At 34.3% G+C, this 19,652-nt stretch overlaps 2 protein-coding genes across 2 annotated transcripts; one reads left to right on the forward strand and one right to left on the reverse strand.

Moving 5' to 3' along the window:
- The first annotated feature begins 1,131 nt into the window (after nucleotides 1-1,131).
- Nucleotides 1,132-1,575, forward strand: LOC112741207 (transcription repressor OFP16-like). Its single transcript, XM_025790089.2, has one exon. The coding sequence runs from the start codon at nucleotides 1,132-1,134 to the stop codon at nucleotides 1,573-1,575; it is 444 nt and encodes a 147-aa protein (XP_025645874.2).
- Nucleotides 1,576-4,206: 2,631 nt separating this feature from the next.
- On the reverse strand, nucleotides 4,207-6,129 carry LOC112741206 (small ribosomal subunit protein eS1y). Its single transcript, XM_025790088.3, has 6 exons — nucleotides 5,971-6,129; nucleotides 5,768-5,873; nucleotides 5,374-5,511; nucleotides 5,103-5,288; nucleotides 4,501-4,701; nucleotides 4,207-4,420 (listed from the first exon to the last, which is right to left on the reverse strand). Exons 1-6 carry the CDS (start codon nucleotides 6,027-6,029, stop codon nucleotides 4,322-4,324), a joined length of 789 nt encoding a protein of 262 aa, XP_025645873.1. The 5' UTR covers nucleotides 6,030-6,129; the 3' UTR covers nucleotides 4,207-4,321.
- Between the last annotated feature and the right edge of the window lie 13,523 nt (nucleotides 6,130-19,652).

Here is a 19,652-nt window from a genome sequence, read left to right on the forward strand (position 1 = left end):
GTTTAGGCCCCTTTCATTCACCAAAAAAAAAAAAAACTTGGAAGTGTATAACGACTAATAATGTAGTGATTAACAAAATTTAATATTTTTAATTAATATTTTTTCTAACAAAAATATTTTATACTAAATTTTAAATTATAAATCATAAATCATAAATTTTAAATATTAAATTTTAATAGTATAAAAAACAAAATATTAATCCAAAACATTAGCTAATATTAATAAAAAATATAACAACAAATATTTCTCATTTAGAAATTATCTTTAACTTGTTAAAAAATTAGTAAGGACCAACACAATTTCACAATGTATATAAATTTTTAAATGAGCAATATTATATGATCAGTAAATATTATTATTTTTTGTCGGCACTTAGTTAGTAATAATTTGTATACATATTTAGAGAGATTTTGCATATAAGAAAATATATAGTTTACACTCATATTTTACCAGAATTTATACACATAAATTAATACAGTTTGTATTTACATTTTTTAGAATTTATATATATAAATTAATAAAATTTATTTATTAAAAATAATTTAATATATATACTTATCAAATAATGGCTAAAAATACTAAACAGTGTTCGCCCAAAAGTTTCTCATTTCAAATATATGTGAGAATGATTAAGAGGATGTATTACATAATGAAAGGTAGTGTTGGTTGATGCCAGCTCTATATCTAATGAAAATGCATTGATATGAAAATGCACGATGACTTGCAAGTAAGTTGGCAACCATCACAGCAAATTGCAGATTCATGCACTTCATTCCAGTGCTTGTATGCATATATGGATATGGATAACATTATTGACAAAGGAATTGGAAGAGACGCGTTTGCCGCTATGATTCACAAACTTGGATAACCACTATTTCTAACACAACAAGTCAACACGGAGCATCATTTTAAACAGGTAGCACTATAGAGCTAATGCAACAAGGAATATAATACAAGCATGAACAACAATCCCTGTAAAGATATATGATTGATTATCCTTCCATAATTTTAAAGTTCAAAATCCGTGATTTTGTGAAACTGACTCTTTAAATAATGAATATCAGAATGTCCAAGTTTTTCTCTAAACGCCGCCTTCACCTCTGCTTCACGAAACAACACCACCAATCAAGCATGGAGGAAGACGACGACTTGTTCTACTCGTCTTCAGCAGACTCTGACACATGTGATGATGAATTACCACCTCACTTACCATCCGTGATCTCCTCAAAGCGCTTCTTCTTCTCTTCACCAAGCCGCTCCAGCTCCATCATTGATCAGCACATAATTGAGGGAGGAGTGGGAGTCACCAAGCACTCCCTCGACCCCTACATGGATTTCCGGCGTTCCATGCAGGAAATGGTTCATTCCAGGGACACAAAAGACTGCGAGTATCTGCAGCAGCTTCTATTGTGCTACCTTTCTCTCAACCACCCACACACTCATAACTACATCCTCGCTGCCTTCGCTGACCTCCTCCTTCACCTCTTCTCCTCTGACCACCACCACCACCACGCCAGCAACCACTCCTCTTCAGGGCTTCTAATTTCCTCTCAACATAATAATAATAATATTTAATCGTTATTACGACTTCATAAGTTAAGTAAGTTAAATATTTAGTTTAGTTTATCACACAGAATCTAGTTTTACCAAATGATTTTATCTTCTGCATCTTTTGAAACTCATTTGTCAAAATAGTAATATTTCAAAGTTCAAAATGGCTTTTCCTTATTGTTATTATTATTAATTTATTATTTTAAACGCTACTTGCTATTAATTTATTATAATACAGTTATTCTATATTATTATAATGTAATACATATATATAATTGAGAGCTTGTCATGTGATGTTGAAAATTTAAGGTCTCAGAGAGTCTTGGAGAAGGCCGGTTTTCAAAGGGATGGTGTCCTCAGGAAATATCTGGTTCGTAAGGGGAAGAGGAGAGACACGTTCATGTTCAGTGTCCTCTTATTTGATCTTCATCACTGACTTTTATTTTTATTTCACAAATAATTACCTAGTTATAGGATCCGAGTAATCAATTTGCAATTTTCGGAAATTTTGAAACTGAATAACCCTTCTCTCATTTCGTCGAATTTAGGATTTTAAATTTTAATTTAAATTTAGCCAACAACAATAAGAATTAATACAACATGGCAACAATATCCGTTAACACTTCATATCTTGTTTTAAAAAAAAATTAAAAAAAAAAGGACAAATAGGTCTTCATCTTTTGCCTCGCAGACATTTTCGTCCTTAACCATTGAAAAATACTTTTAAGTCCTGACCTTCACAAAACTTGGACGGACCAGTCCCTGACGGAGGCATTTGGACGGAGGGACTGATCCGTCCAAGTTTTGTGAAGGTCAGAGATTTAAAAGTATTTTTTAATGGTCAAAGACGAAAATGTTCGCAGGACAAAAGGTTAGGGACTTATTTGTCATTTTCTCAAAAATTAATCCACCACTTCATATCCGTTAACACTTCATATCTAGAATACTATAATTTTTTGGAAAATGCTACTTGTACAATAAAATTTAGTTTTTAAATTTAATATTTTATTATTTTAATTTTTTAATTAATCATATTTTCTATTTTTAAGGAACCACTTTTATTTTAAATACTTGTCACCATAAAATTTGTAACCACTTGCAATAAAAAAAGGATTTTGTAAAGCAAACTATAATACTCGTAACAAGTAACAACTTTTTGTGTACTAATTTTAAAAAAATCAGTGAAGTTTTCAAAATCAATTAAACTCACTTCAATTATTTTTTTTATTCAAAACATTCAAAACTCATGTCAAAAACACATCTAAAATTAAATAAACAACATAAATACATTTAAAATTATGTATTAACACATCTAAATTACTGTTATTGTAGTTCTAAATTACATATTGAATACAGAAAAAATTAAACTCAAATACACATCCAAAATTATAAGAATGCACTCTAAATATTTTATCAACACATCCAAAACACATGTAAAAAAAACTTATATATGTACATAAGAACATAATGAACAACATAAACACATCCAAAATTAAGTATTGACACATTCAAATTAGGTTAACATTACAACTCTCAAATCAAACATATGAGTGCAAAAAAAATTATAATCACAAATACATTTAAAAAAAAAAAAGAAAAAAACACAGACACTTCCAATATTATACATAAATTTAAAAAAATAGACTTTTTTATATCAACCAATTTTTTTTAGAATTTTGCAAGTAGAATTACCAGAGACAGAAGAAGTGCGACGTGGGGGAGGAGACAGGGGGAGGCGCGGGAGAAGGGGGCTGTTGTGCGAGGTGCGAGGGAGGAGACCATGGACGGGGAGGAGCCCATCGATTGAGGAGGTGCGGGGATGTGCGCGTCGCGGGGAAGAGCGCGTCAACGAAGGAGGAGATCGTCGCAGAGGAGTGTGCAACGCCGAAGAAGACGAAAGCGGCCACAGAAGGGGAAGGCGTTGCAGCTCTGGATCTTTAAGATTTTACTAGTGATTTAAGATGATTTAAGATTTATTTTAGAATTTTAAATTCGAAATTTTGAATTCTAACTAATTTGATTTTTGGATGTGTATTTAAATTGTAATATATTAATAATTAAATATATTAAATTTAAAACAGAAATTTAAAATTAAAATTAAAATTTTAAATTTTAGTTTTATTTAGTTTATATTTTGAATGTATATTTAAAAATACACTAAATCTATTTAGAATTTTTAAATGTGTTTGTTTTATTTTTTTAAATTATTATAATAAAAGACTGAATATTGTACAACTTTTAAAGGATATCTATTTGAACTGTAATTTTTTACTATTATTATTTATAATTAATTTTTTTGTTTAATTTATTTTACCTAATGAAATTAATAAATTATATTATAAAAAAATAATAATAAATATAATACACAAAAATTACTATTATAAAAATATATAATATCAAACAAAAAATTAATAAAAGGTATAAATAATAAATAATAAAAAAATTTCATAAAGAAAAATAATAAAAATTCTATAAAAAATATAATAATATGTATAAAAAATAAAATTGGTAAAAAAAATAAATATTGAATGTCAATGGCTGTCAATGTAACATAGAAACTAAAAATTATTACTTATTATAAACGTGATTTTGTTAAATCACTTCTGCATTTACACAGAGAAAAATTAGCCAAATCAAAAATTGAAGTGTATCATGTTTACCCAAGATCGAAAATTTAGATTGAAAGCAAAATTATATTTCTCGTTGTCAAAACAAAACTGGTAAATAAACACTAGTAAAAGTCCTAAAACAAACTAAAATCCATTATCACTTAAACGCCAACTACTTCAGCCCCAGCCTCAGCCATTGGTTCATCAACAGGTCTGTCCACAGTGTAACCAATATCTTCAGCATAGTCACCACCGTGAACCTGCAACATACAATCAGTTTACTGATCAGGTTTAAAACTCACCTATGTGAAAAAATATGACATCCTCAAAAGGAACATACCTCCATCAATTTCCCCAGATCAAATTTTGGGGCTTTCAGGATCTTAACTTTCCTGATAAACCCATTTTGAAGAGGGTAAATGTTAGAAGTAGCCTTCTCGATCTCTTTCCCAATCATTTCGGGGATAAACTTCCGGACCAACTCCTTGAGATCACAGGATGTTGCCTGCTTGGTCATGATCTCCCTCATCTTCCTGCGAATCTGAGGAGACAAATAAGGGCACACAACATTAGTAATATGCAAACCTGTGTTCATATGTAGAGGAATGCTAGGGGGCCAGCAACTTTTGTGATTTGTAGCCATCAAATAGCCATCAATGATGGTTTTAATGGTGTGAGATTTCATCCAATGGCTCACTCTTCTTTGCTGGTTACATACTGGCCAGAGTTTAACAAAGTTGCTGGCCCCTAAACTTTTCCTAATTGAAATACTATGTCCCAACAAATTATTACTAAAAAAAACTGTCTAGTACACACCCGTTAAACTCCTATTAATATTATCTTCAATCTTCAATAACTCATAAAAAGGATGTAATGATATAGAAAAAACATTTCGAATTAAAACAGAATAAACATAGCTTAATGCCATATTAGTTAACACACCTGCTGAATCTGGCTTGATTTAGCATAGGAGGTTCTTTTCATTTGGTTATACCGTCTTTTGGTAAACCCAATATAGAACATCCTCAACATATAATTATCCGTGGTCTTCACGTCCACGTAAGTTTCAATCAAAGTTTGCCATTTTTTGACAAGTGACCTCAGCTTGTCAGTAGTAAAATCCATTCCCTGCAGATTAAAGGAGAAGTTTCAATCAGCTTACAACCATACAAGATAATAAATAGGTTAAAGGAGGCTAAGCAATATAACATACCCAGAAATTTGTGAGCACATTCCTTCCTTGTACATCTTCTGCTCTCAGTCTAATCTTCCTGAAGGCGTGGTCCTCATCCCCTTGAAGATCAGCAAGTGAGACCTCAAACACTCTATGTTTGAGTCCTTCAGAAGCAATCTATCATCCACACAAACCATTAAAATATCAACAACATAAATACTAATAAATATCACAAGCAGTGTAATGCTACAGTATATTAGTAGTTAGTACATAAAACAATGGATCCAACTATCCAATTGAACAATCATTCAACAATAGAGAAAAAAATGAAACATGTCTAAACTACTAAATTTCATGAATCAATGAATATAAAGAGGATTACAAATTAAATCTAAAATTAAAATAAATAAAAGAAAAGAGAATAAACAAAGACCTTTTTGCCCTGAGTACGAGTAACAAGGGTTTTGCCCACATTATTGACCTGGAAGACGGAAGGAGCCTTGATATCGTACCAATCCTTCTTGGCAAAGGGATCGGCGCTGCAAAACCCATGGAAACAAACAAATTCAAATTCAGGAAACTCAAAGATTGTTTAAGAGAGAGAGAGAGAGAGAGAGAAGAGAATGGGACACATACGCCTTCTTTTTGCCACCCTTCTTTCCCTTGGAGATGCGCTTGTTTTTTCCGACGGCCATTCTTCTTCAACTTATCAGCTCCAATTGCCTCTCTTGCTGTGACGGCCTTTTTTTTTTTTGTCGATTTGAAATGACGGCCTCAGCAAACCCTACTGGTGGTGCTAGTGTTAGTACCCCGATCCAATATATATACAACGTGGGTATGGGTATGGCCTAACACATCATGGGCTTGGGCCTACTTTTCACCTTATAACTTCCCCCAATTAAGTCAACCAGCCATGTAACCAAAAAAAATTTATGACCTTTTTCTTATAGTACGGATAAAAAATAAACAAATTAAAATTCATCCTGACCCAAAAAAATATATATTATTACGTGGATTATATTTTTTTGAGTTTAATTTTGATGCACTGACGGTGTAAAATGTTTTACATAGTCGTGCAATTATATTCGTTTTTTTGGATGATTATATATGCAATTAATGTGAAAAGTAGTTATTTTTAATGATGTGGCGTTATGTAATTGGATGCACGTATAAAATCTATTCTATTATATAAAAATCATGTTTTTACACTTAATGATAAGGTTGACGTAACATGCTTTTGAAAATATTTTTCGATTTATTTTTTTAACTCATTAAATTCAATTCATTATAATAAATTAATTATATCAGCTAGGAGAAAGTTCGGGTTGGTCGTGGGGTGTGACATCTTCTAGACTCTACTCAGCTAGGAGTGAGTACAGTTGGCTAGCCAAAAGAAATTTTGACTGGAATGAGCATGATAATTGGTTGTGGGTATGGCGACTGCATATTCCTGAGAAGTACAAGTTCTTGATTTGGCTCAGTCTTCATAATGCTATTCCTACGGCAGAGTTTCGTTTGGGTCGTGGTTTAGCTTTATCTAGCACCTGTCATCGGTGTCAGAATGGTTCTGAATCCATTCTTCATTGTCTTCGGGAGTGCCCTAGTGCCAAGGAGGTCTGGAACCTTTTAGGCCTGTATTCAGATAACTCGAATTTACATGATTGGCTCTACAGAGGTGCAAGGAGTGGAGATGTTTTTCTTTTCTTTTCAACCATCTGGTGGATTTGGAGAAGCAGGAATCATGACTTATTTAATATAGATGATTCATGGAGTGCTAGTAAAGTGGTGAGTTTGATTCGTAGTTCAGTAAGGGAGTTTCACACTATTTTTGCTATGCATCAATCTCTGTCTCCTCCTTCACTTTGTTTGCATTGGGTTCCACCTCTAGTTCATTCTGTTAAATTGAATTGTGATGCTAGTTGGTTTGCTCCTTCTGGCTATGCTGGTTTTAGTTGTATCATTCGTAATCCTGATGGATGTTGGTTGAAAGGTTGCACTGGGAAAGTCGAAGTGTGTAGTGTTCTTTTTGCTGAATTGTATGCAATTTGGAGAGGTTTACTTCTTGCTTGGGAGAGTGGATTTCGTGAGGTTATCTGTGAAACAGACTGCTTAGAAGCTCTTTTCTTGGTAAACCAAAGAATGCTTGGTAAGGATATTCCGGAATGGGATTTGGCAAAGCATATACAGGAGGTTATGAATGGGAATTGGAGAGTCTCTATTCTTTTAATTCAGAGGACTGCAAATAATGTTGCAGATTGTATGGCTAAAGCAGCTGCTTCTGTCGCGTACATTCACTCGAATTGGAGCCAACCTTGGAGTGAGCTTCAACATCTAATAGATTTAGATATGACCCTAGCCAATTAATTTGGTTGTCTCTTTTTTTTCTTTCTTTTCTATTTAGTCACAAAAAAAAACTAATTGATTTAGTTATATATTTAAGTATTATACAATTTATTATAATTTCTATCCATCAATTAATTATAATTTAAATTGAATGATTATTTTGTTAGAAGATTATTATTTCCTAATCTATTTATGGATAATACATATATTAATTATAATCGTAAATTAAGCTTTATTATATTAAAAAACTTATATAATGGTGATCTTATTTATTATTAGAAATGCTAAATTAAATAAGTTATTATTATTTTTTTATTTGGAATTGAACGAAAATAAAATCAAATATACTATTTTATTTGAGTTTTAGAATTTAATAGTGCCATACTCAAATATAAATATTGATTTCAGCATTTTGATCCTTAGCTCATTAGAGCCACTTCGTAGCCGTTTTTATTTATGCACCGTTGATTTTGTTATTTATGAGAATAACTCTTGATTTGGATTGTTGGAAAAACTCAACACAGGTTTAAACAAGAACCTGTCTAACAGCGGAAGCACCAAAAATAATTTTTTCACAACCTGTGCGATTAAATAGGCAATACCAAAAATACTTCAAGCAGTAAAAATAATGGCAGAAATTAAATAATCAGACACCAGAATTTTAACGTGGAAAAACCCCCAAAAGAGGGACAAAAAATCCACGGGGCTTAGTCCAGAAAAATCTTCCACTATCAGAATAATTGGTACAAAACAGTCTTCCTAGTAGCACTAGGGCATCTCAACAATCAACAAAATACATCATCAAAACTGATGGAATCAATATAAACCCTCCACAAAGTGGGTATCTCAAATCAGGCAAAAGAAAAGGTAATACAACTAGCAAATTATATCATAATGTTCATCTCTACACCAGGAATAACATATTAAAATTTCATAAGAAATGGAGCAAATTTACCAGTTTAATTGGATCAAAATTAACTTGTCATTTTCCCCCAATTTTCTTCTCCTCTCTCGCCGTCAAATCCCCTGCTTGGTTCTTCTTTCTTTCAAAAGTGAGAGTTACAATTCTCACACTCTCTCTCTCTCTTTCTCTGTGGCTATTTGGCCACTTCTTTCCCTTTTTTTTAATATGTGGGCCCCACTTAGTTGGGGACCCACTAACAAATCTCTCCCTCACCAACTCAAGTGGGGATAGGTTGCTCCACCAAGCCCGTCTTCCTTTTGCAGGAATCAAACTTCACTACAGGTAAACTCTTTGTCATCATATCTGAACCATTATCATTAGTATGGATCTTCTCAAGTGCATATGACTTCATCTTAAGCGCTTGACGTATCCAATGATACCTCACCTCTATGTGCTTCGATCAGGAATGAAACATCGAATTCTTGTTGAGATGGATAGCACTCTGACTGTCACAAAATAACATAAACTTCTCTTGATTGATGCCTAACTTTTGTAGAAATTTCTTCATCCACAAGAGTTCCTTAGAAGCTTCAACAACAGCAATGTATTCTGCCTCTATAGTAGACAAAGCAACACATTTCTGACGTCGAGATTGCCACAACACAGCTCCCCCTGCAAAAGTCATCATATAACTAGAAGTAGACTTTCTTGAATCAAGATCCCCAACCATATCTGCATCTATATAACCATCTAACACAGGTTGGCCATTCCCAAAGCATAAATAAACTCTGGAAGTACCATTAAGGTATCTGAGAATCTACTTCACTGCTTGCCAGTGTTCACTGCCAGAATTAGAGAGAAACCGACTAACAACTCTAACGACATGAGCAATATCCGTCCTGGTGCAAACCATAGCATACATCAAACTGCCAACTGCAGATGCATACGGAATCTTCTTCATTTCTGCTTTCTCTTTCTCACTTGTAGGACATTGCTGCGAACTCAGCTTGAAATGACTAGCAAGTGGAGTACTAACAGGTTTGGAATTACTCATGCTAAACCTCTATAAAACCTTTTCAATGTATTTCTGCTGCGACCACAGTTTTCCATTCTTCCTGTCACGAGTGATACTCATGCCAATGATTTTCTTTGCAGGACCTAAATCCTTCATAGCAAAGGATTTGTTCAAGTCTTTCTTAAGACTTTCAATCTTCTTAGTGTCATGACCAACAATCAACATATCATCAACATAAAGCAAGAGAATTATAAAATCACCATCAGAGAATTTCTTAACATATACACAATGATCAGAAGAAGTCTTACTATACCCATGACCTTCCATGAAGGAATCAAACTTCGTGTACCACTGCCTTGGCGCTTGCTTCGGCCCATATAAGCTCTTCTTCAACTTGCATATAAGATGCTCCTTTCCTTTAACCTCGAAACCCTCTGGTTGCTCCATATAAATTTCTTTATCTATGTCATCGTGAAGGAATGTAGTCTTCACATCAAGCTACTCAACCTCTAAATTCATGCTAGCCGCCAATCCAAGCACAACTCGAATAGAGGACATCTTCACAACTGGAGAGAAAATATCCTCAAAATCAATACCTTTCTTTTGCTCAAAGCCTTTCACAACCAATCGAGCTTTGTACCTTGGCCGTGAGACATTTTCATCCGTTTTCAATTTGAACACCCATTTATTCTTGAATGCTCTCTTACCCTTCGGCAACTTCACCAGTTCAAACGTATGATTCTTATGGAAGGATTTCATTTTTTCTTGCATGGCCTTCAATCAATCTTCCTTATGCTCATCAGACATAGCTTCCTAGTAGCTCTCTGGCTCCCTAGTCTCAGTGTTCATCACATACTCATGAGGAGAGTATTTCTGAGAAGGATGACGCTCTTTAGTAGACCTTCTCAATTCAGGCTCAACTGGTGGTTCAGGTGGAACTTCTGCATCTGGAACCTCAGGTTGAGGTGTAGGTTCATCATGCAAAGCATCACCATCATTATCAACTTGTACATCTCTCCCATCAACAGGAGGTCTAGTGGAAGGACCAGGTTCATTAATAACAGAACGTCTAACAGTTATTGTCTTATCTGTCTTCTCAAGATCTTCAATAGTTTGGTCTTCAAGAAAAATCACATCTCGACTTCTAATTATCTTCTTGCGCACCGAATCCCATAATCTGTAACCAAAGTTTTCGTGACCATAACCCATGAAGATACATTGCTTTGACTTTCCATCAAGTTTAGACCTTTCATCTCTTGGAATGTGAACAAAAGTCCTACAGCCGAACACCTGCAAGTGACTATAGGAGATATCTTTCCTCTCCAAACTTTCTCTGGAACATCACCATTTAGTGGAACTGAAGGAGAAATGTTGATTAGATCTACTGCAGTCCTCGTCGCTTCACCTCAAAAGGATTTAGGCAACTTTGCATGAGAGAGCATACACCTGACTCTATCATTGATAGTGCGATTCATTCTCTCTGCAACTCCATTATGTTGAGGAGTCTTAGGAACCGTCTTCTCAAGTTTGATCCCATGTCCTTTACAATACTCTTCAAATGGACCCCTGTATTCACCACCATTATCTACTCGAACACATTTCAATTTTCTTCCTGTTTCTCTTTCAACACTTGCATGAAAGTGTTTGAAGATATCGAGCACCTGGTCTTTAGATTTCAAAACAAAAGCCCACACTTTTCGAGAATAATCATCAATAAAAGTAACAAAATATGATGCACCACCTAGTGTTTTAGCATCCATAGTGCAAACATCAATGTGAACTAAATCTAAAACATGTGATCTCCTATGAGGTCCAGAACTATGAAATGATACTCTAGCATACTTTCCAATAAAACAATGAGTACAAGTATTTAAAGTTGTACCTTTCACGGGACATGAGTACTTCTTGGATAAGACGGTTAGTCCTTTCTCGCTCAAGTGACCAAGACGTATATGCCACAAATCAGAAGAGGAATCATCCGCTACATTCACCTCTTCTTTACACAACTTTGCTTGAAACCGGTAGAGAGTAGTGAGACTATTTTCTTCCTTAGTAACAATGAGAGCCCTTTTGGTAATCTTGCATTTTTCACTACCAAAGAAAGTGTAATACCCCTCTTGATCCAATGCCTTCACTGAAATGAGATTGAACCGTATATCTGGCACATGCCTAACATTCTTCAACTGCAACTTGCATCCCATGTTAGTTTCAAGCCACATATCACTCATACCAATGATATCACACACTCCTTTATCTCCCAATTTGATCTTGCCAAAATTTTCAGCAGTATAGGAAGTGAAAAATTCACGTTTCGGAGTGACATGACATGATGCACCAGAGTCCATAATCCAAGTGGAATCATCACAGACAAGATTCACATAATTTTCATCATATGTGATAAGAACATCTTCATAAACAATAGCAGCAGTCTCTTTATCACTATCTTTACCTTTGTCTTTGTTTCTTCCCCTTGATTGTTCTCTTTTCAAGAACCTACAATACCTCTTGATATGCCCTGGCTTGACACAATGGTGACAAATAAACTCCTTTCTTGGCTTGTACTTTCCTCATGACTTGCTTCGACTCTCTGAACTGTCGGAACTGTGAGGTTTTCTACTTTGACTTCTCCCCCGTGACTCTGAAACAAGTGCTTCTGACTGGGAGAAGGCATTAATCAAACCTCGCTCTCTTCTTCTGGCTTTTTTATTCAACATGCTCTCTTTAACCATTGCTATCGTCAACTTTCTTTTTGGAGTTGAGTTAGTCAATGTCACAACCAGAACTTCCCAACTATCAGGTAAAGAGCTCAACAATAACAAGGCTTGCAACTCATCATTCAAAGTGATTTCATTATTTGTAAGTTGATTTACCATCTCTTGAAAAATGCTCAAGTGCTCCGACATTGATTTACCTTCAATATACTTCATATTGACAAGCTTCCTAATAAAAAATACTTTATTTTGTACATTCTTCCTCTCATATAACTCCTTCAATTTCTTCCACATCTTCTCAGCATTCGTTTCAGTGTCAACATGTGGATAAACGCTAAGATCAAGCCATTACCTAATCAAAGCAACTGCCTTCCGATTCAACTTCTTCCATTCAGCATCGGATTTAGTACCTTTGAATTTATCCCCCTCCACAGGATCATACAAGTCCTTGCTATACAACATATCTTCCATGAGGGTCTTCCAAATTGAATAATTTTGGGAATTCAATTTAATGATATTCGGTCCATGTGTATTTTCTTCCATTTAATCAGCACAGAGATAAGCAACCTAAGCTCTGATACCACTTTATTGGAAAAACTCAACACAGGTTTAAACAAGAACCTGTCTAACAGCGGAAGCACTAAAAATAATTTTTCCACAACCTGTACGATTAAATAGGCAATACCAAAGATACTCCAAGTAGTAAAAATAATGACAGAAATTAAATAATCAGACACCAGAATTTTAATGTGGAAAAATCCCTAAAAGAGGGACAAAAAATCTACGGGACCTAATCCAGAAAAATCTTCTACTATCAGAATAATGGGTACACAAACAGTCTTTCTAGTAGCACTAGGGCATCTCAACAATCAACAAAATACGTCATCAAAACTGATAGAATCAACATAAACTCTCCACAAAGTGAGTATCTCAAATCAGGAAAAAGAAAAGGCAATACAACTAACAAGTTATATCATAATGTTCATCTCTACACGAGGAATAACATATGAAAATTTCATAAAAAATGAAGCAAATTGTTACCAGTTTAATCGGATCAAAATTAACTTGTCCTTTTCTCCCAATTTTCTTCTCCTCTCTCACCGTCGAATCCCTGCTTCGTTCTTCTTTCTTTCAAAAGTGAGAGTTACAATTCTCACTCTCCCTCCATGGCTATTTGACAACTTCTTTCCTTTTTTTTTAATATGTGGGCCCCACTTAGTTGGACTCACTAACATGGATGACTCTCAGTTTTAGATATGAGGATTGAGAGAAGTGGAAAAAACAAAATTCTTGAAATGAGATTCACTTCAAGACACATTGACATAAGCATTCAAATAAGTATACCTTCTGTTTCTTATGCTTTAATTTTTAGCTTCTATTGTTTGTTGCATGGATTGGTATTTTCACATATTTGTAAAGAGTTAATGCCCAAAATGGTCCCTGAAATATCCAACTCGCTTCAGATTAGTCCTCTATTTTTTAAAATGACCAAATACATCTTTGATTCTCGGAATCGTGAATCTCCGTTAGTCCAAAAGTTACCAGACGTTATAACACTGCTGATGTGTGCAGTTGAATGCTTAGTTGGCAATTTGAAAAGTGACACCGTTTAAGGGGAACAGGCCAAACGATGCCGTTTGCTATCAAAAACACTTTCTTCTCTTCTGCATCATCTCTTCATCTCCTTCAACTCGCAGTTGTCGAGCTTCACAAGTGCCCCTCCGTGGCACCCCCGGTTGTGTTCAGTGAAGCAAGTTTTGCATGAAGCATCATCATATTCGCACATTGCAGAAGGTGAAAGGTGAAAGGTGAAAGGTGAGTGTTTAGGTTTTTGTTATCTCTCACTATCACTCTTTTTGATACAAATCTTGAATGCCTGGATGTAATTTATATTGAGATAAATCGCTTCAATGATGTTCAAAACATTATAGTGATAGAAAAAGAAAAAAGAATAAAGGAATAAAGGGAGTTATTGGTAAAGTGAAGCATAAAAAAGATGGGAATTTTAATTCTGTTATTGTGGCTTTTTATTTGAGCAATGCTTTGTATGAATTTAAGTTCAGAGAGGACAAAATTGATGAGACATTGTGCCAAAAATGGATATGTTGATGAGGTTGCAAGCTTCAACGAAGCTATTAACTGTGACTACTACTTCCAGTTTTACTTAGATGACCTTCTATTTTGGGGGTTTATTGGGAAGCTTGAGGAGGATTGTTGGAGTCCTGCTAAGGGAGGGACAAAGTATTACTTTTTTTATGCATGTTCAATTTGATGTTCTTTTAATGGAGACCAAGTCATAGAAGTGAATGTATTTGGTGATCCAAATGGTGCTATTGATATAAGTAATGATGTTGATGTTGATGTTGATGTTGATTTAAATTCACTTATTCAATTACCTGAAATGCAACTGCACTGCATCTTGAGAATAGGATGGATAGATACTTAAAAACTTCTTTGCTGTTCAGGTACTCATCAGCATCTTTCTATGGCTAGTTTGTTGAAAATGAATGGGTAATTTCATATACAATTAACATGAAAAATAAATGATGTCTCATTATATTTTTTTATCAACATCCTATGTCTATTGTGTTACTTGATTATGATTCCAGAAAAGGAGTGTTAATTTAGCAGTAATTCTTTACATTAGACTAGTTTTTGTCATAGCCTCTATCTTCAACATTATTGCAATATTTTATGGTGCCACAACTGCTCTCACATTTTGCTTCATTATTGTGATTCTTGTTATATTCATAGTCCTTGCTATCCCCTTACTCGTGTTTAATGGAGTTATTGGATACGGCTTTAGAATTGAGTTTTAAAACCCTTCTTCCACAAAGAGATATCTTAGGAAGATTCAGCAATTTGTTTGATATAGGAAAATACCATTTCAAATGTTTATTGGCGATCTTGTGTCATTTAGTGCAATTGTCCTGTAGTTACATCAGGAATATGCTAGTATGTAGGACTACAAAATATACACTCTTTCTAGCATTTTGTTCATCACATTTATCGCTGCCATTGTCATAATTGCATTGGTCAATATTGGCTTGACATAAATTCAATTATTTGTGGAAGACCATGAATGGTGGTGGAGGTAAGTTATTTTGCTAATCAAAGTACTTGCTGCTTGTGTAATAGCAGATTGTTAATGAAATAACATTACTTTTTTCATCTGAAGAAGAGAAGGAGAGTCGAAGAAGAGAAGGAAAGTCGAAGAACAGAAGAACGTAGCATACAGTTTGAAGAAGGGAAGACAATTAGGGTTTTATAATTGAAATGGACTAATTTGGGTAATATTAGGCAATTCCAGATACTAATTTGAATCAAATTCAACCTTGGCACACATCAGCATACAGCTGGAATGCCCACATGGCAGTTAACGTTCCACATCAGCAACGTTTTGACGGCACTTCTGCGAGGAACTAACGGAGACGCACGTTTCTGAATTTAAGGGATTTAGTTGGTCATTTAAAAAAATTAAGGATTAAATTGAATACCGATTTAAAATTCAGGGACCATTTTGGGCATTTACTCTATTTGTAAATATCTACACATGACAGCTTGTTTCTATTTTTTAATGTGTTTTCTTTTTTTGCACGACAGTCTTCCTGTTAAAAGAGGAGTAGAGGAACATGATAACCAACTTGAGGCATCAGACTAAAATACTAAATGAAGCTGGTATAGTGATTATGCATTTAAAGAAGCCACATGAAAGAAAGTCATGGCTACTTCAAACATGTCGGAAGTTGACACTTCATTTGTCGAGTGTTTGACATAGTCAAATGGCCATCCCCCTCTATGTTTCTAGAATCAGTGTTTTTTTTGTGTTAATAGTTTATATCTATTGAATATGAATTTCTTTTGTTGTTTTCTACAAACAATACAAGCTGTGAAAGTGAGATCTCGTGATCGGCAAGTGCAACAAAAAAAAAATGAAGTTGATCTTAGGAGAACAATATTAACTTTTGATGTTTTTCAATGAATAAGATCAAATGACATAGGTCTAAGTTTAACTTATTGTTACACATTTAAATAACTTTTATTTGACTATTTTTATCGGCTCCAAGAAAAATGATAGCGGCAGATACCTACAAAGATATTTCGACATTCAAGTAAGAAAGAGTGTTAGATGAGTATAGTCCTTTTACTTTTTTAGGGTTTTGTTTTTATAGTGTTACCTCTTTTATATGTTATTGTATATGTTTAAATTTATGGTGAAAATTCAATGTAGTTGATTTCGTATAAAATTAATAATAAAAATTATTAGATAATTTAATAAATTTAATTAAACTATTTTTTAATAATTATTAACTATTAAATTTATATAAAGAGAGGTTTAGGTGAGTTTTCACTTTAATTTATTGATCCTTTCATAAATTAGACAACGTTTGGGTTGAGAGACAAAGATACTGAGACATAGACACAATAGTACATGTTCATTATTTGTTTATTGAGACATGGATTTTTAGCAGATATTGAAGGACACACAAGTACACAAATACATAAAATTTGTGTACTGGACCAAAGGGTGAAACACAAATTTTTGGACACAGACACAATTTTTTTTCATTTTTTGTTCAGTTTTTTCCTTTACGGATCTTCTTTCTCCTTCTTCCATTTTTCACATTATCTGTAACACCCTACCATACTAAGCTTTACGCTTAAGTCGTAAAATAGAGGTGGTGTGGTATTACGACCTCTAAAATAAAATGAGTACATATAATAGCAGAAGAATTATAATATGCTAGGAGCCTTGAAGAATAGAGGAAACAAAAATCGCGAAATAAAAGTGCAACGCTCAAGGAACGAGTTAACTTGCGTGCTAAAGAAACCATAACTATTGAACATATGATAACAGAAGTAGGAATAGAGTGCCAAAGATACAAAATAACAAGCTCCTAACTCAGCCTGCGAAGTCAAGACTGGCCAGAGAATATTTACACATATATACATACATATCCAAAACCCAAAAGTACATATACACAATCCTGCCTCTCCATCAACCTCTAAGAGGATAAAAAAGAACAAGTTATGTGGAGAGAAAGCTAAGTACATATATATATACAACACAGCATAACAAAATAACCCAGTAACCACTTCGCTTCAAGAGTCCAGACGCCTAACGAGAAGCCTCTCGACCTGCATCTGAAAAACAACAACATAGTATGGAATGAGAACCGGAGATTCTCAGTATGGTAAAGGTGCCACACACATAATATATAAGGTCCTGGGAATGCCATAGGCAATCCTAGAACGCCGACACTCAGATTATAGAGTTTAAAGTATTAAACAGAAACCATAAAAGGTGGTTTACTAAGGATATTTAAACCTAACTTAACTTAACCTTAAATCTAAGTCCCATACTGCCATTCCTCTATACCTCCAGTTCCATCATGCATTTTCACAGACAAATAGATAGATAAAGGCAAACACAAGAAGGTTACAATTACTGCATGTAACAAATACACATTTAGCATGGCAAGTACATATAGGCATACCCAATTAAAGCACAAGCAAGTAGCTCAAGTAATATGCATATGATGCATGCCTGTCCTATGGCTGATGAGGCTCATCTGTCGGTTATCCAGCAAACCCGACAAGTCTGAATTGTCCTTAGACTGTCCCCCGACGTGCATCCCCAAGAGTCTATGCATAGATTTATCTCAAATAATCAATATTGCTCAATGGAGGTAACATTCCCGGGAATTTATATAGTGCCCGGTCACACTTACGTCGTAGGGTCAACAGAGTATCGAGTTTTCAACCTGGTACACGTGGTGGCAAGCCACGGCACTTAATCCAGGGAACCTCGTATCTCAGATCATTCAAATTCATAAGCCATATAAATAATTCAATTATAATTCATCAACATCCACATCATTTTCAATCACATCTCATTCATCATCATACATCAATCATATTCAATCCTTATCCTTCATTATCACACCTCACATTCCGTCCATCAATAGTTCCAATTCAAAATATAATTCATTCTTTTCTAAATGAATCAAACTTAAAACATGCTCATTTTCTTAATATCTCAAAATCAAACCATATAACCTTTAAATCTAAATCTTTTTAAATAATCATATAAACAAAATCTCTAATTTTTATAAAATTTCGACAGCATCTCCTCTAAAACTCGGACTTTGCCACCCTTTTCGGGTCCAAACATGCATTCTTTCCAATTCAACATACCCTTCCTCATCATCATAACAATCACCACAATAAATCTACCTCAGATCAACAATTATATTCATACAATATTTAAATCCAACGACCAAAATTCAACTAAAAATTATAGTTCACAAATCCTAGGCTTTTAACACAAAATACCTCATTTTTCATTCAAAATTTCCATTCCAATTATTTTCAAACCTGTTACCACCAGTCCAAATTGCCAACAATAATCCTCAACAAGCTCCATGTCTTTCCATCAATCATCATTCAACCAAACCAAAATATAGCCATATAATCAACAATTCAATCACATATCCTTTCAAAGATCCAACTAGCAACCAATATTATCTTACAAACAAATCACCAAACCAAACCAAGCATATTCATCAACCTATTACTAAACATTAAATATACACCTGCATTCCAACCTATCCTATGATCATCTAACCTAAGTTTTCATAGAACATTATATATTAAATGCAAGAAACCTAAACCATACCTTGGCCGATTCCCACGTAACGATTAAGGCACTTTAATTATAATAAACACAGCCCTTCCAAAACAAACACAGCCCTTCCAGAATTCAATAAACACTAGGCTCAGCTTCTTCCAAGTTCCAATATCCACAATTCCAAGCTCCAATTATTTATTCATAACCTAATACACATTCATAACACATATATATCCAATTTAATACTCAAAGTTCAAATTCAATGAAAATAAAATAGAATTATCGTATCCTCATCTTACCCAAGCTTCACATAAGCAAGAGTGAACGTTTTTCTCAAGCTAATTGGATCCTAAAACATCAAAAATCAAAGAAATTCAATACCCCTTCTCAAAACTCAAAAATTGGGGGAAAAGAGTGGCTGAGAATATTTAAGGGCTTACCTATGAAATTGTTCGGTAGAAATGTAAAGCTCGACGTGGTGGACGCGTGGCCACAAACGGTGCGGCGATCGGAGCTCGGATCGGGAAGTTACGGCGCCTTGAACTTGGAACGAGGGTTCGGACCCTTTTCTTCTTCTCCCTGGACGCAAGCTTTCAGCGTCTGACAAACCCCATTTGTAGGGTTTATCTTGTATTGATTTTTGGAGATTTTATCAACTTTTACCCACATTTATTCAATGAAATAGCATGGTTTTATAACTTCTCCCTTAATTGT

This window comes from Arachis hypogaea, chromosome 14 (assembly GCF_003086295.3).
Source record: "Arachis hypogaea cultivar Tifrunner chromosome 14, arahy.Tifrunner.gnm2.J5K5, whole genome shotgun sequence".
NCBI classification, from domain to species: domain Eukaryota; kingdom Viridiplantae; phylum Streptophyta; class Magnoliopsida; order Fabales; family Fabaceae; genus Arachis; species Arachis hypogaea.

Bases quoted from the DNA above. Each gene is read 5' to 3' on its own strand.
- LOC112741207 (XM_025790089.2), top strand. From the start codon at position 1,132: ATGGAGGAAGACGACGACTTGTTCTACTCGTCTTCAGCAGACTCTGAC.
- LOC112741206 (XM_025790088.3), bottom strand. From the start codon at position 6,029: ATGGCCGTCGGAAAAAACAAGCGCATCTCCAAGGGAAAGAAGGGTGGC. The intron at 5,512-5,767 runs GTCTTTGTTTAT...TGTGGATGATAG, and splicing joins CTCGTACTCAGGGCAAAAAG to ATTGCTTCTGAAGGACTCAA. The intron at 4,702-5,102 runs GTGTGTTAACTA...TTGTCTCCTCAG, and splicing joins AATCAAGCCAGATTCAGCAG to ATTCGCAGGAAGATGAGGGA.